At 32.4% G+C, this 17117-nt stretch overlaps 1 protein-coding gene across 5 annotated transcripts in view; it reads left to right on the top strand.

The window, feature by feature from the left end:
- The window catches only part of LOC144965259 (cytosolic carboxypeptidase 1-like), a 54839-nt gene extending 48355 nt beyond the window's left edge, over positions 1–6484 (top strand). For all 5 annotated transcript variants that reach the window (XM_078900405.1, XM_078900408.1, XM_078900406.1 and 2 more), the window contains 4 exons: positions 722–862; positions 1754–1930; positions 2541–2689; positions 3319–6484. In XM_078900405.1, coding sequence (XP_078756531.1) covers positions 722–862; positions 1754–1930; positions 2541–2689; positions 3319–3436 — 585 coding nt within the window. In that variant the 3' untranslated portion in view covers positions 3437–6484. The remainder of the gene's footprint in view (positions 1–721; positions 863–1753; positions 1931–2540; positions 2690–3318) is intronic.
- Positions 6485–17117: the final 10633 nt, after the last annotated feature.

Below are 17117 nucleotides of genomic sequence, written 5' to 3'. Positions count from 1 at the left end.
TATTATTATTATTATTATTATTATTATTATTATTATTATTATTATTAATATTATTATTATTATTATTATTATTATTATTATTATTATTATTATTTATTATTATTATTATTATTATTATTATTATTATTATTATTATTATTATTATTATTATTATTATTATAATACTACTGAATAATAATAATGATGATAATAATAATAATTATTATAATAATAATAATAATAATAATAACAATAATGATAATAATAATAATAATAATAATAATAATGATAATAATAATAATAATAATAATAATAATAATAATAATAATAATAATAATAATAATAATAATAATAATAATAATAATCACAATGTGGCTATTTAAAGAGAAAAAAATTTATACCACCTACAAGCTTTTTTATGTAGAGTGATATCCACTAGATGTGTCCAAAGCCTGTTACATAGTGTCCTAAGCTAACAGCAACACTTAGCATGTAGGACGAGACATGACCCTGTAAGGTGACTAAATTTTTTTTCTTTCGACCTAGACGAGACTGTTACCAACCTGGTACTCCTTTTACACCTGAGTATTGTGAGAGAGAATGTTGGTCAAGAACTGAACTTTGCAAACCAGGGACCTAAAGGGTTGAAGGCGAGTGTCATACCCACAAAGTTGCACAAATGGATTAAACATCTTTGGAATTGATTGCTAAATAGTTGTATTGTATATACTTTATATTTCAGGTTTACTGTGACTATCATGGCCATTCCAGAAGAAAAAACATATTTCTGTATGGCTGTAGTCCAAACCAGTCCTGGATACCAAACGACACCCAGAATCCGTGCAGTGTTATTGGAAAGGGACTCAATGACGCAAGTTTTAAGGTGAGTCAGTAAGCGGTCATTGAGGTACAACATATTCGGGTACAACATATTCGTAGCATTTTGTATTTATTTATTTTTATTTTATTTTTAAAAATTAATTAATTAATTTTTTATTTAATTATTTGATTATTTTCTATTTTTTATTTGTTAATTAATATATTTATTTAACTTATTTATTCTTTTGTTCATTTTCTCTATATAAAAGAAACACTTGGTAATGCTGTTATAAAATATAGATGTGATGAGAAATCCAGTAGATTAAACCACTGACAACCATTTGTCAGTATATACTGGTCTAAGAATAATATTAAGATTTTTTTTAATGCTTTAAGGCTGACTATCTATTGATCGTTACAAAAGACCTAATGATGCAGACTTCCTCTTATTTTTTTTTCATTGCGACAGATTTGTAATTCTCTTCTGGGTATTTCTTGTCAAAAGTTTGTTCTTCAAATGGATCTCTTTTCAGCAAACCTTGTATGATCTTTATCTCATACCCCTATATCAGTGTTCCCTTCTTACACTATCTGAATATATTGCATTGTTTTACTTCTAAGACAATCATTTACTTACTTACAAAAGCCTAAGTTCCATTGGGGAGCAAAGGTCATCAACAGATCTTTTCCATCTTGTTTGATATTGTAATACCTTCTCTGCTTCTATCCAACTTGTCACATGTTGTTTTAAGTCCTCATCCAATCGCCTTCTCTAGCTCATCCTAGAATGCCTTCGCTCACTTCTTCCCTATGTTTTCCATGCCATCGCCTGCCTGATTAGGTTGTTTTGCTTTTTCCTAAGTATACGGCTAATCCATCTCCATTTCCACCACTTTTTTTCTTTGCTATTGACTGAGAGACAATGGTCTCATCATATTAATGCATTTATTTCCAGGCCTTACCACGTCTACTGCATAACAGCTTTCCGTGCTTCTGCCTCCAAAACTGTAGCTATGTGGTGGAGAGAGTGAAGGAGACAACAGCAAGGGTGGTGGTCTGGAGGCATATTGGTGTGGTCCGTTCCTATACAATGGAGTCCAGCTACTGTGGATGTGATCAGGGAAAATACAAAGTACTGATGAAATTAGTCTGACTGATCTCTCTCTCTCTCTCTCTCTCTCTCTCTCTCTCTCTCTTTCTCTCTCTCTCTCTCTCTCTCTCTCTCTCTCTCTCTCTCTCTCTCTCTCTCTCTCTCACTCTTTTTCTCTCTCTCTCTTTTTTTTTTTTTTTTAAATTTTTTTTAATGTAAAAAATACACATTTAATAGTTTGATAAACTTAATTTTAAAAGGACTTATCTTGATTGCATAGTTATTTTAAAAAAAATACTTTTTACTTGTTTGCTCAAACTTAGATTTAGTTCTGAAAAGCAGGAAGGAGGACTGAATGAGTTGACAAGGTAAAATTAACTTTTGGATTTGTACTGCAATCACTTGGTTTTTGGACGGACATACGCTGGAGGGTCAGCTATTGTTATTTGACATCAAATTGGGTTGGTCAGAAGTTAATATTATTGAAACTAAAGGGTATTGGAGGTAAATGGTTGGTCGGATTTCCCTGATCAGTAATAGGATCCTGTGAGTTAATACACACTTGTTAAAGTTAAAGTTTTGCTTACTCCTCGCCAAGCAGCAAAATTATACAGAACTTGACCTAATAATTTCTCGTTGTCTATAACCTCAGGATATGCATATCAACACGAATCTGCTGGAAGAAATGGGACACAAATTTTGTGAGACATTGATAAAACTGGGCAAGCAGAAGGGAAGCTATGACCAGCAGCAGCCTGTCTTTGACACTGATTTTAACACAACATCTTTGGATGAGATGGCGTAAGTTTTAATATATGAGACTATGATAAGTTTTAATATATGAGACTATGATGTGTATATTTAAAAAATGTATTAAACTTATTTTTGTTATGTCACTCAAGTTATACTGTATGCTTATAATGAATTAGACCTAGCTTTATTATTGGTTTGAATTGAGTCAGTTTTCAATGTGATGGTCGGAATTCCCCTTATAGCGGAGGAATGTCATCCCTCCCTCTCCATGAGATTTGTGTCCTCATTCTTGAATTCTTTGTACTTCAAAGTACACTCAGCAAGCTTTGGAACATCTGACTTGATGTTGTTCCAAAAGCACTTTGAGCATTATTTAATTTTGAAAATGCGCTATACAAATGCCATCTATTATTATTATTATTATTAATTAATTGATTTTGCTCACAATGATAGCCTACATGTCTTAATGAAAGAGAAAATGAATTGTGCTGCTGTATTAATATTAGAAGTAGTTAAAATGTGGTCTAGTTTTTGGGGTTGTTTTGGTGTTTTTCGGGGGGGTTTTCGGGGGGGGGGGGGGGGGGCGGTTGTAAGGAATATTTGTTTTACCAGTCTAATTTTGCATGATCATTTGTAAAAGACATACATTATAATTATTTTTTAATGAAATTTTTCAGGAGCATTATAGAGGCAACCGGCGATGCAGGAAACCTAGAGGTAGTGTTGAATCCATCTGAATCTGACGATGATGAAGATGAAGACGAAGAGGAGGAGGAATTTGATGATGATATGTGATGAATCTCATGGATAATTGTCTTGATTTGGATTGATTTGTATTTTTGGTGATGTGTATGGCTTGAATGTTTCTGAGTGATTTTGAGTTTTATCTTTCAAAATTATTTGCTGCCATATTATTATGAATGAAAGAATCATTTCGTAAGGTTAAATGAAAATGGAAACTAAGGTAGTATCATAGACCATTCAGGATAAGACTAGAGAATTTGAAATTTTTTATTTTGAAGTTTGTAAGGAAAAAAATTTATAACTCATCCGTACAAAGTTACTTAAAAGCATAATTAATCATAGACATTAAAATGTTTTTTTTTAGGAAGAGAACCTATGCCGTAAATGAAAATGAAGATATTTTAAAAGAATTTAAAGAAAATTTCATAAGAATGTTTTCATTATTACAATCACTATTAAAGAGCTTGTTTGATAAGTCTATCTATGTTGAAGGGACCTGTGGCTTGCACTTCTTAACTTTTAATTTTATCTATGTCTTCTTTTTTTTAAATTGTGCTCAAATGAAACGACCTATAACTATTGCAGCTTCGTTGAGCCCTTAAAAACAAAATTGAAATTAAATCATGTTGATCAATCAATATTTAAGCCTTTTTTCTTACTCTGCTTTCACTAAAAAGTATTAGACATTTTTCCTGCTCAATCTACCCAGGGCCCATATCCAGAGTTGTCTTATTATTATTGTTATTATTATTATTATTCTTGAATTCATCAACATCACTTCTATTGTAATCAAAATAGTATGTTCGCAATTTGTTTTTCAGTGATCATCATAGCAATGTTAATATTATTTTAATCAGCTGATCACCCACTTTTACTTGTTTGACCCCATATTTTTATTATTGATATTTAAAATACATGGAGGCATAAAAAGCTCAATAAATTGAGCACACCGAGCCATATGCATAGTTGTCATTATTGTCTAAATATCCATTTGTATATTAATATACAACCATATCCCTTAATCCCTGATTGTTCTTTCTATAAAATTTTCATTTTTCTTTTGAATTGCAAAGGGCATTAGAGATACTGATTTGTTGAATATGCATGGTTTGAAATATTGTTTTCCTGTCTTTTAGCGTCTTTAATTTAACATACAACTCTAACAAAAGTGATGCTCCTACACACCATGCTTTTTTTATTAGATAAAGATGTGAAACTTTATTTCCCAATTTGGTATATTTTCTTGACGTCAAAATACTGTGTTAATTACATAATACATACATAAGATTACTGTTGCTCATACGTATTTACCGCTGCATACGTGTATGCACACAAATATACAAACACACACGCTCACATTCTCACCCATAGTTATCCAGACCCACAACTTAATGCAATGCCTGATCACTGGACTTTAACTTTAAGAGTTACCTTGTTGGCAAATATGTTTCAATATGTTTAAAGTCAGGAGAATAAAAATATTATCATGTTGACCAATACATTAGAATAACATTGAATTTAACAGGATTTTCCATTTGTAAATATCTTATATTAAATTTGTCTTTTTCTGTGGTTTTATCGTTCAATTCATATTGAATATTTGTCATTAACATTTTGATATCTGTCCATAAAGCTTGCTATATCTGGTCAGGCAGGATTTTTATTTCTTCATTTTTTTTTTAACCTAGTCTAATTACAAGGTTATACTCTAACCTTCGTTCCTCTTACATCTGTTAAGAAGAATGTTGTAAAAAAAAAAAATCTTACCGGAATTTTAAACATTTTACATCACAAAGTCATATTGAGTGAGTCTTCTTTCATATCAAAATTTCCTGACATCCAACCCATGTATGGGTGACAATATCAATCATTTAGCATTCGTCCAATATCAGCATTTCAGACCTGGAATGGTCATGAATAAGTTTTATTACTATAAAACATATGCATCGTATTAACTTGAATTGCGTCATTTGTTCATATTGTTATTATTAAAATAATATTTCTCATTTATTTTATGATTTATGCTGTTGCCTCTATACCTTCTACGGGTACATTTTCCAACTTCATATAACTGTCGAAAATAAACTTTTCCACTGGTTGATTTGCTGTAATTTAATAACTTCCAAACTAACTTTTAATTTTCTTACCAGTTCGCCCATAGTAAGTAATTTAACAATAGAAAATAACTTTTTTTTAAAAAGGTGAAAGTGAAATAGTTCAAATGACCTTTACTTAAAAAGAGCAGCATGTTTACTTTCAGTCTTAGATATAAATATTGTGTTGTAACCAGTTTAGATGGCAAGCAATAGCATTAACATGTCTTTGTCACACTTTGTAACAATGAGGTTAAAATGAAACCGCTCCTTTCCATCAGATAAAAAAAAATTTGTAAAGCAATCATTACTTGTCATTTGAAATGAAAGGTCATACCTCTATGTCTCTATGTCTAATCATTAGGCAGATATTGATAGTTGTTCACATAGAACCCTTTCCAAAAGAGATATTACAAAAATGGCCAAGTAATAATTCCCTTTTTGAATAAAATAAAATGTAAATTGCAATTGGTTTTCCTATGACAGAGTAGTTAGTTTAGTATGTATGATAATTAGAATAAAGAGGGTTCAAGAAAAAGACCTGCTGGTAATCCACTTTTTTCATTTCAATTATATCGTGATTCAAAATTATAAGATAGAACGTAAATTACATGCCTATGAGACCACTTTATTGGTCAAAAGTTAACTTAGAAATTATTAGACCACAAAAGAGCGAAGATGTGTTCAACATAATATAGTTATATAACAATGGAGCAAGCTCCCAGATTAAATCATATTGCTCCGTATTAGGTTATTTAAAAATAAAATGATAACCATATAATAAGTACAAATCAATTAATCAGTTATGATAATAATGATATTTGTAAAGCGCTTTGAGCACATTTAGTGGATATTGCATTATATAAAAGCTCAATTCTTTCCTTTTTTATATATAATGTAATATGTAAAAAAAAACCAAAAAAACAACAATACCTTTCATATTCGTAAGATACCAAACCTCATGCAATAAAAGTTAGGCACAAAAAAAAAAAAGAAAGAAAAGAAATGGAGCATGAACTAATTCGATGGATTGTAAATGTATTTATTAATCTGTGATAAATGTGATGCCATATATATTTTTTTCTATTTTATGTTCCTAGAATTTTTCATTTTTATATATGGCATTCCACTTGATTTACTAAATGCAAATACACACACAAACACACACACATAAAACAAATATATGAAATGAAATATTGCGCACACTGACTTACATACATGTGTTGTTGACCAGCGCAAGCTGGGTGGGGTTCCCGACTCCCATAGTGGGCAGGGAGGTGCTTGTTGCGTCTTCCATCCATCTGTATCTGTTTTCCAATTGCTTTCTGTCTTTGTCTTGGAATGAGATTGCTTGGGTTTTATCCTGACCCTGGCTGGAGTCCTTGGCTGGGAGGGAAACAGTCCAATGTATAGTTATAGTTTTGGGAGATGATATTTTTTTTCCTTGTAAATCATCTCTATGTTATGTACTTTAAAAAAAAAAATCATATGATTTGTAAACATTTGAGTGTGTTCCTTTTAGTAGGATCTTGTGCTGGTGTCTGGGTGAGACTTTTAGGTAATCTCAAACTATGTACACTGATAGTGTGCACTTGGAATCCACATCTGTTCCCTATTTGTACCATTCCCCTTTGTCTTACTTTTTCCTCGTCCTTTTGTACATCTAGAATATTTTTACTATCTAATTTTCTTCCTTTTTACTGGCGGTGATATGACCTAAATGTGTTGCAAGCGCCGTAAAACCCTTAAAAAACAAACAAACAAAACAATTGACCAGCCAAGTGTCCATTTTTTTTCCAATATATTAATTTCAAATTATGTTCTTCCTTTTAGAGGTTTGTATGAGTGAATTTTAATTGAAGTTTTGCATTCAGCTTTTTAGCTGCCAACTAGGCTGCCACAGTAATTCAATATATTCTCCAATATACGGAAATGAGAAAAGTTGTACAGGATCTAATGTTGAAAATATCAAATTAAGAAATTAAGGAGCAGGCACCGGTGTAAGATAAAGATCTTAACAAGTGTGTATGAAAGGTACCACACAAAGAAAGAAAGAAAATTACAAGAAAAAAAAACATCCTAAAAAATCAATCTACTTCGACTGGGGATCGAACCTCAGGCCTTATTTCTTTCTTGCTTTGTCTGGTACCTTTCATACATACGTGTTCAGATCTTGATCTAATGTTGGCTTGGTAATCCCATTTGGACCTCAACAAAATTAAAATTGTTCCTTTTTTTTTGCCTAAGATTATATTGGATCTATGACTATTGTGTACTGGCACCATGCAATTATGTTACGTTTTCTCATTTTAAATGGTCAAAAAATTGCATCAATATGGCTACAATTCCTATTCAATAATTCTCTCCGAGTCATTAAGAACAGAGTTGGATTTTGCCATAGAAAAGTTATTACATTATATTTTTTTTCCACCAGCATTATTAATAGGTAAATAATCACTAAATAATGGAAGACAGGTAATTCATTACATATTTAGATTTTTAAAGTGTTTTTATTTTAATTTTATATTTATTATTAGATTGATCATTCATTACTAGTCAATCCTCAAAGTGTCAATGAATCAAAATTTTAATTTGTATGAACGTGAAAGGCATTATATTGTTATAAAACATGAATACTAATTTGCATTTGTATGCATGAATCTGTGACAAAGTCAAAATATACAATACCAAATCTGATTTTATCACATTGTCATTTCTTGATTCATAATATGTATTACTTTCTGCCAAATTATTCAAAACCAAAAGTGGATGCACGCCTTATTACATAAACAGTATTTAACCCTACTCTGTGTGACAGAAGTTGGCAAGAAATAACCCTTTTTTTACTCTCATCTATTTCTTGAAATATTTTTGCTCTTCTTGACTTTGGGGTTTATGAAGAGGCATCAATGATGATTATGATGTTGTAAGTTTTTCTTTTTCTTTTGAATTTGCAAGTTGTTTTGGATTTTTGCATTTTATAAAAGTGTACATTTCCACCGATTACTTAGATGACATAGCTTCTACCATTTCAATATTCTACTGAAGTTCCGCGCAATTTAATTTTTTTAAAAATTGTTGTTAACACCAATTATAACCGAAATGGCCTCTGTTTGATTTTCTAATTCTGTTATAAAGAAACAAAACAATATTTACAAAAAACAAAAAACAAAAAAAAACTTTTATCTATATTGTACAACTTCATAAAATTATGCAAGTGTCTGGTGCAATTCACAATTATTTTAGGGAGTGATCGGAGATTACCTGAAAGTGGGGAAGGGCTGCCTAGTGGCCAGGGGATTTTATGTAGGTTTGCCATGTCATCTGCATATCCTAGCTTTATGGAGTTGGTGTTTGTCATGTCACTGATGCAAATATTGAAAGGTGTTAATGATAGCATTGATCCCTGTGGTATGCCATTATTTATAATTTTCTTTTTGCTGGGAGAGGAAGGGTCTTTGCGACACATGACGCTTTGCAGTGAAAGCCGAGAGGAAGCTACAAGGCCGACTTTCCTTCTTTCGACCAGAACCATCAACGTCGGAACATGGAATGTCCGCCGATGGAGATGGATTGGGCACACCCTGAGGAAGCCAACCAATAACACCGCTAGGCAGGCGCTGAGATGGAACCCCCAGGGAAAACGGAAGAGAGGGCGGCCTAGAAACACCTGGCGGCGAGACCTGGAGGCGGACATGAAGAGGATGGGACACACTTGGGGAGAGTTGGAGAAGATGGCCCAGGACAGAGGAAGATGGAGGACTGTTGTCGACGGCCTATGCTCCACTAGGAGTGACGGGCATAAGTAAGTAAGTAAGAGGCAAATATAGTAACTTATTTTAGCTGGCATCTTATTCAGAAGGCTTAGCATTTTTCTTACATGTAATAAATTCGGCTATTTTTATACATCAGGGCTGTGTCAGATTGTGTCATATGCTGAGAGCGGTCAATAAATACAGCACCGGCTTTTAGTTTCCTTTTATATTTAGCTTCAATCAATGTGGTGAGGCCTGATAAATCATTGCAGGCTATATGCTTTTATCATAGACTTCTTCAGTACTCGCTGGCCTTTCAGTTTGTGAGCATTTATCACGATTTTTTAATGCAGTGATGCATAGAATTAAAGCCACACCATATGAGGTCACTCCTAGTCAGATCATCTTAGTATATATCGCTATATAAATATAAATTCATTATGTATTTATTTATATTGTAAAAAATTTCAAACTACATTCAGAACCTTGAAGGCCTACAATTTCGGCAGATAGTGTTAGGCATTTATTCAATATATTAAAGACAGCTATGGTCTGGATAGATTGCTCTTGGGATCAACTTATGTTCTCTGTTTAAACATCACTGTCTTAGTTTTTCTGGATGCTGTTAAAATAAGGCAAAGTCTAGATCTATTGAGATCATTGTCCGTCCTGCTCATGCTGATGAGGCTCCTAAAAATATTTAAAATGAAACATAATAAACTGTTTATAGACTTAACACAGCAATGATGTGGCATTATTTAACTGGTAATCACCTATGCTCAATTTCACAATTGGGTTGCCGTAGTTTGAGTTTGAGCCAAAAATAATATAAAATAGCATCAGACACTTGAATGATTGATATTATGCCAATTTCATGAATGCATTTGCTGCTTAATTCATTCCTTTGATTGGTGACAAAATAATAATTGTACGGGACTTTTATCTATGCTTTTTGGCCTGTGCGCATGAATTGGTGTGATTTGTGATTTTCATTCACTCCAATGAACTAAACATTGAGAAATGTTCTCTAAGTTGTCCTTATAATACTGTCCCCGCAGTTTTTCAGGCCGCAAAAAGCCGTCATTTTTTTCCGCCATAGACTATATTTTATATAAATGTAATAATTTTTCTTTTCTTGGTACTCCATAATAGATTTCAGTATTTAATTGAAATCGCCCCCTCTCCCTTCCCACTATTGAGTATAATAGATGGGTCAGCTACAAGACACAGGCACTAACTATAGATACTACCATTCCAACTCGCATTACAATACAATACATTGCAGATGGCACTGAGATGGAGAGGTAATGTCGCACTTGTTACAAAATTGACTGTTCTGGAAATCTTTTTTTTTTTGGGTGGGGTCTTCTGGCCTCCTATAGTAGGCAGAGAGTACACTAGTTGTGTTTTATATCCTGCATATCTGTTTTCAACTTTGATGTTGTTCTCTGTCTTTGTTCCCACTTTTTCCCTTGGTCTTATCAGGGTTCATTAGTCGGGAGGGAGACAGTCAAATACAGTTTCGTTTTCTTGAGAGATCTCCCAGTTATGTGCGATTATAGTTATTAGATTTTAATATATTGCACTTTGTAAATATTTTAGCGTATCCCCTATAGCGGGACCCTTTGCTTGTGCCTTGGTGGACTTTGAGATAATGTCAAACTAGGGACATCAGTGAAATGTTCCCTATTTGAACCAGTCCTCTTTGTCATGCTTTCTTTTTGGTGATGCTTTTAACTTCAGATCTAGAACTTTTTCTCTTTCAGCATCCTTTTTACTGGTGTTAAATGACCTGATAGTGTTGCAAGCGGCGCAAAACCAGTAGCAAAATTTGGTCGTTTTTTTTTCTTCAGAATTATTTGTTTCGGAATTTTAGCTCAAAATTATTTCAAATGTGCTTGTATTGCTCAGAAAACGATATTATGTTCAAATTTAAATGCACTACATCAATTCTTAAATAGGCTTAGGGCTTTTAAAATGGATCCATAAGTACATGGTATTTAAAGTGGTGGAATTTGTTTTAATTAACGGCAAACTTTGACGAAAAATTTTGTACTTTTTTTTTCATAAATGTTGGGGTTTAAAATGGCAAAAAACTGCGGGGACAGATAATAGAATTCACAGTGACAGAATTGGTGACAAACATATTCCCCTACTTCCTTTTTCATACATTCCTCACATGGTTACAAGGGTAATTTAATTTTTCCTTTGCCAGTTTTGTCATAAATGGGCTTTCTGAAGGAAGCAATAACAGAACTATAATTTCTCATTCCTTGCTAAATCTTTTTAAATTGCCATAGCTCTACATAATCTTAATATTATCATTTGGTTGAAAAAAACATTGCATGTGTGTTATTCTGTTATTCCAATCAGGTTAACCTCTTTTTCTCCACAATTTTCATTATTATTCTTTCAATGAAATTATGTTGAATGCTCTTCAATTTTTTAATTTTTTTTTTTTTTGTTCTTCAAAGGGCATTGTATGAATGGAATTAAAATAATGCTGAAGAATTTATTTTATAATATATGATTAAGATTTTTTAGCATTTATTTGGACTACTGATTCAGTCAAATAGTCAATAAATTGTACCAAATTGTTCATTTATTATGAAAGTGCCTGTAAAGAATTATGTAGTTTTGTATTTCAAGATTTTTGTTATTTTGTACATATAATACATATACCAATTATTATGCTGCAAAGGATTGCAACGAAATCTAAAGACACTACTCTATTTTTAAACCCCTGGGCGTGATATAACCTTACCATAAATATTTGATGTTTTATTTTGTTAGGGTTCTAAATCATATCGCTGGATGCTTTAGGCAAGTTATGGAACCAAGACTAAAGATTCTTTTCATGGCTTTGGATTAGTAAATGATTTATTTTTACCATGCCATGTAACACTAAGAGCTTGCGAGTGAGTGTTAATATGCGATTAAAGAAAGCAAATCTAATAAACCCATACCCATGAAAGAATACCTTTATTCCACTCCTCAAAGTATGATTCTTAGATATTTTGTAACCAATAAGTTGTAAAATAAAAGGCTTTATTTTGCAATGAATTCAAGTTATCCACAATTGTAGAAATTTTGTGCTTATTTATCATCAAAACATATCAGAGAACCCTCCTGTATTTCCCTATTTTTTTATGTACCCCCCCCCTCCCATTTCTCCCACCAATCACTAAGTATAAATGAAATCATTGATTTCACTCAGACAATTTGATAACGTTGTCACACCTGACTTGTTCTTTAATATCCAATTTTGAAATAGTTCGATATGGCTCAATGTGGGTTTCAATGTTGATTTTTTATTTTGATTATCAATGAAGATCTGCATTTCATCTGGTTTGGAAGTATGTATGTATAAACATTCATGAGAATATCATCAATGTCAAACCCTTCTAAATGATTCGTCATAATTATATTTTTCTTCGTCTGCTAGAATGACAATTTTGACCCAAAAAAACCCTAAAAAACTTAAGATTTTTATTCATATGCACCAAAAATTATTTCAGATTGCAGCCATCTTTTCAACCCCTATTTAAGCTAATGAGCGAAAATATTATGCAATCATTGAATGAAATTTGTATTCAATGGGTTCGAAAAAGCATTCCACAATTATGTTTTTACAAAGGGTTTTCCAAGTTTAGGGATGGAATAAAATTTCATAAATGTAGTGCTGGAAGACAATAAATATAGCAGCTTTTGGTTAAAGTTAAAGTTGGATAAAGAGGAATGATGTTAGATGAAATAGAATGCAATAATCCTTCTGGTCAACGTTTAAAAGTCAATCTGATTTTCTTCAGTGCTATTAATGATGATATGACCCGACTGACAGCATTGGTTTAAAACAACATGCACTTATTTGCAGATCTGATAATCCAATTTATTATGGGCTCATTGTTGTAATGTTGTAATGAAAATCTCAAAAAATGATGCAACACATGGTCCATTATATGCACACGTCGAATTTAAAAGAATTCTGTCTAATTGTAATTGGTTAGCATGCCATTATACAACAATAAATTTCTTAAAGACAAAACTATTATTGGCGTGTATGTCATTAAACCTACATTCTGGAGCTGGAGTTCAACTTAAAATAAACACTTCCTTCATCTATCTAAGCAATGACCTAAAAGTGTTGTGAATGCTGGTAATTTGTTAAAACATTAACATCATTAAAAATTTAACAAAGCCATGGGAGAATGCGTCAGACAGGGTGGGACTTTTTTTTCTTCGTTATTATCTGTCCTTAGCTTTTAAACAGAAGATAATACTTTTCAGAATAAAGAGTCAGTAGCAATAACTGTGTCAGCAATGTATTAATATGTCATGGGTCGGTTTTCCAGTTATTTTGAACTTAAAAACCATTTCCCTCCCTTCCAGTGGTTATAAAAAATAAAGCTGTTGCTGCTCTAATTTGTTCAATTCTCATAGTATATTGCTGTTTTATATTTTGTACATATCAATTACACACAAACTATCATCTTCTGTTTTATCACCCTAACCCCGTGTTGTAAGTTATATTTTGTTAACTGAATAGCTTTGATATATATCCAAATTGACTTTTATTTGTAAGCAAAACAAAAGCACACTGTTTGAATAATTAAATGGATTTTATCAAATAACACAGCAAATACTTAAGCTCCAGCTAAAGGTGATACTGTGAGATGCCCCCTGCCTATTTAGTAGCCTGCAGCACACCCCTTGGTAAGGTGTAGACGCTGCTAAGCCTGCTGATCAAAGTAATGATACCTGTTTGGCGTCAGTTCTTCTAACATCTCTTTTCCCAGAAACAGGATAATGATTCTTTTAGAGAAGTAATAGTAATAAACAAGCTTTTCCATCTGCTAGCGTGCACGATACCTTTTTACTTTTTGCAAGATGTAAAATCCATTCTGCTGCTGTGATTAATCTCTTACAAACTAATGTTTCATTGCTTACCGATTCTGTATGAACTTGACAGGTGTAATTTCTCAATTCTGGGTGGGGATCCTGGCCTCCCATAGTGGGCAGGGTGGCACTTACTGTGTCTTCTATCCCCCTATATCTGTTTTCCAATTTGCTTTCTGTCTTTGTCTTGAAATGAGATTACTTGGTTTTGTCCTGGCCCCGAGTCCTAGCTGGGAGGGAAACAGTCAAATGCATAGTTATTGTTTTGGGAGATGATATTTTTTCCTTGTAAATCATCTCTCTGTTATGTATTATTATGTTTGTTATTTTAAATGTATACTGTAAGTGTAAGCATTTGAGTGTATTCCTCTTTGTTGGATTTTGTGCTTATGTCCGGATGAGACGTATAGGTGATCTCAAACTAAGTACATTGATGGTTTGCTCTTGAAATCTGCATCTGATCCCTATTTGTTCCCAGTTCCCCTTTGTCTTCCTTTCTCTTGGGTGCTTTAATTGTAATTCTAGAACTTTTTACTATCCCATTTTCTTCCTTTTTACTGGCGCTGATATAACCTAAACGTGTTGCAAGCGCCGTAAAACCTTTAAAAACAAACAAAACATAATTTCTCAATTTAACAATGAGCAACACTCAGAAGAGTAATTGTAAGTGGCAATTTGACTAAGTTGTCATACTTTGTTTCAAAATGGTCACACAAAATATTTGCCAGGTGGTAAGTCATAATATGACAAAACCAATATAATACAGTTTGTTTTTGATTCTGCTTACATTAATAATTTTGTATTGTTTATCTCTGTAGTCAACCATTACATCTCCATAAGTGGCAAGTATTCAATTGTTTAGTTTCTTATTTTAATCATTCATGTTATTATCCCTTTAGTGTTTTACTCAATACTCGCCTCCTGTACTAATAATGTCCAAAACATATTTTAAATGTCCAACATCAGCAGTCTGTAATTTAAAATGAGTAAACACACACTTTTTGCTGAGTTCAAATGAAATGAATTTACAACACCTGGTTTCACTCATTCTGAAGATCAGGTAGATATGAACCCGAGGGGAAAACTTGCAATGAAACTTAGCTATCCTCAAAACACCAGCTTTCCTCCCTTTCTGCATGAATTTTGTCCCAAAGGTTTATGAATTCCAAACACAAAACTTATGGAATCTTATAATTATAAATTTGTACAGCAATAAGTTCGTGCATTTCATAAGTGACATCACTGACAACAAGCACTTTTGAAAGAATTTCTTTTTATTACATAGTGAGATGCATGTTAACATTACGGGCATTGTCAATGTTTTAACAGTTTTCTGGCTATATTAATATAATGTAGAATAAACTTTTAAAGGAATAACACTCAATAAGATGTGTTGTTAATTTCTTCAAATTTATAGAAGGGGTCTTGATAGCATGGTAGCCCTCTGGACTCCGAGGAAAACTGCCTGATTTAAATAATGAGGACAGGTTCACTTCTGTCCAACCCCTCTGTCAAGCCAGCTGTGATTGAGTTGCTGAATCTGTTTAATCATTTTGCAATGAATGGGCGTTTAATCAAACGGTAGAAAGCAATTGTTGCTGTTCGATTTAAGCTACAAGAATCATTTATATCAATCACTTCCACATTTGATTTACAACATTGAAGATGTAATAAAGAAAAATGAATATATAACAGCTTCTAAAAAGAACAAAATACCAAACAGAATGTTTTGGGTGCAAAATCCTTCTTCAGCCAACAATAAAAAAGCAATGAAAACATAATATACTCCAAAAAAAACAAAAACAGATTGACGACAGAGAAATATTCAGTTTGCCCTCTGTATGAAAGTCTTGGAATGTCACACATTTCACGATTTTCAAACAGAGGGGACGAACTGAATATTTCTCTGTCATTGATCTGGTATTTTAGTTATGTCTTTATGTTTTTCATTTTTGGCTGAAGAAGGGTTTTAAGCCCGAAACATTATGTTTGGTATTTTGTTCTTTTTTTTTGGAGGCAGTAAGAAAAGTGAAAAACGGAAAGCTATTTTCTCAATGTCTTTTTTCTAGGGGTGGGATACTGTGTCAAACGTTTCTCTCAGAATGTATTCAATGAAATCGTCTGAAAATGTCCACAGTTATCACATAGATAATGTAATATGTCACCATAGAGAAATTTATTTGATAAGGTATGTGTATTTTGAATTATAATCCAAATTATAAATTTTTAAGTCAATTTTGTCATAACATTTTGATTCGCAACTTTGTAATGTTCTAATAAAAATCCCATAAGCTAAAGCTGTAAAATCTCTCTATGGTGACACAAAATGCAACAATGTTGATAAGAGGAAGAATATGGAGGGTGTTCCTTCATTATTTTATGTGGAAATTCTGCCACAAGTTTTTAAAAAAACATTTTATGCCAAACTCCCAAACAGGTTGCAAAACGGGTATCAACACAGATAATGTATAGTCTTCACCAAAAATGTTGTTTTTTACCTATAATGATGATAAGGAATGATTAAAACTGCCCAATGTAATTAAATTAATTTTTTTAAAGGACCCAAACCGCCCATTAATCGCTCATTTTAAGTGCATTGAAAAAACTTAGTTTGAATATCCAAGCACTGCAGAATATGTGACCACTAACCGTTCCTGACTCAGGCAGTAAAGAATGCAAATGCAAGTTTTTTCAAAGGCTTTGCTGATGGATCAACAGAATGTGATCCATTTAAGAATAAAGATAAACATTTTAAACAAAACATGATTATTTCACCATGGCTTTTAATTAAATATTTCTTCACAATTCTGTCTAAAACTGTTTCAATTTTCAGTCATCTAAGTCACACTTTAATATAAAGAAATAATAAATGATCATTAAAACCATATTGGAAACCAAGTCAATAAAATCACTCGCAAAAAAATGTGATTTCATATTTCCATGCGACACAACAGAACCACCAGGTTTTCAAAACTGATTGGTCTGATT

Source organism: Berghia stephanieae, chromosome 2 (assembly GCF_034508935.2).
Source record: "Berghia stephanieae isolate SIO BIC M18660-M18661 chromosome 2, UCSD_Bste_1.3, whole genome shotgun sequence".
NCBI lineage: Eukaryota > Metazoa > Mollusca > Gastropoda > Nudibranchia > Aeolidiidae > Berghia > Berghia stephanieae.
Note: the sequence above shows the minus strand (reverse complement) of the source record. Positions and strands in the feature narration are given on the sequence as shown.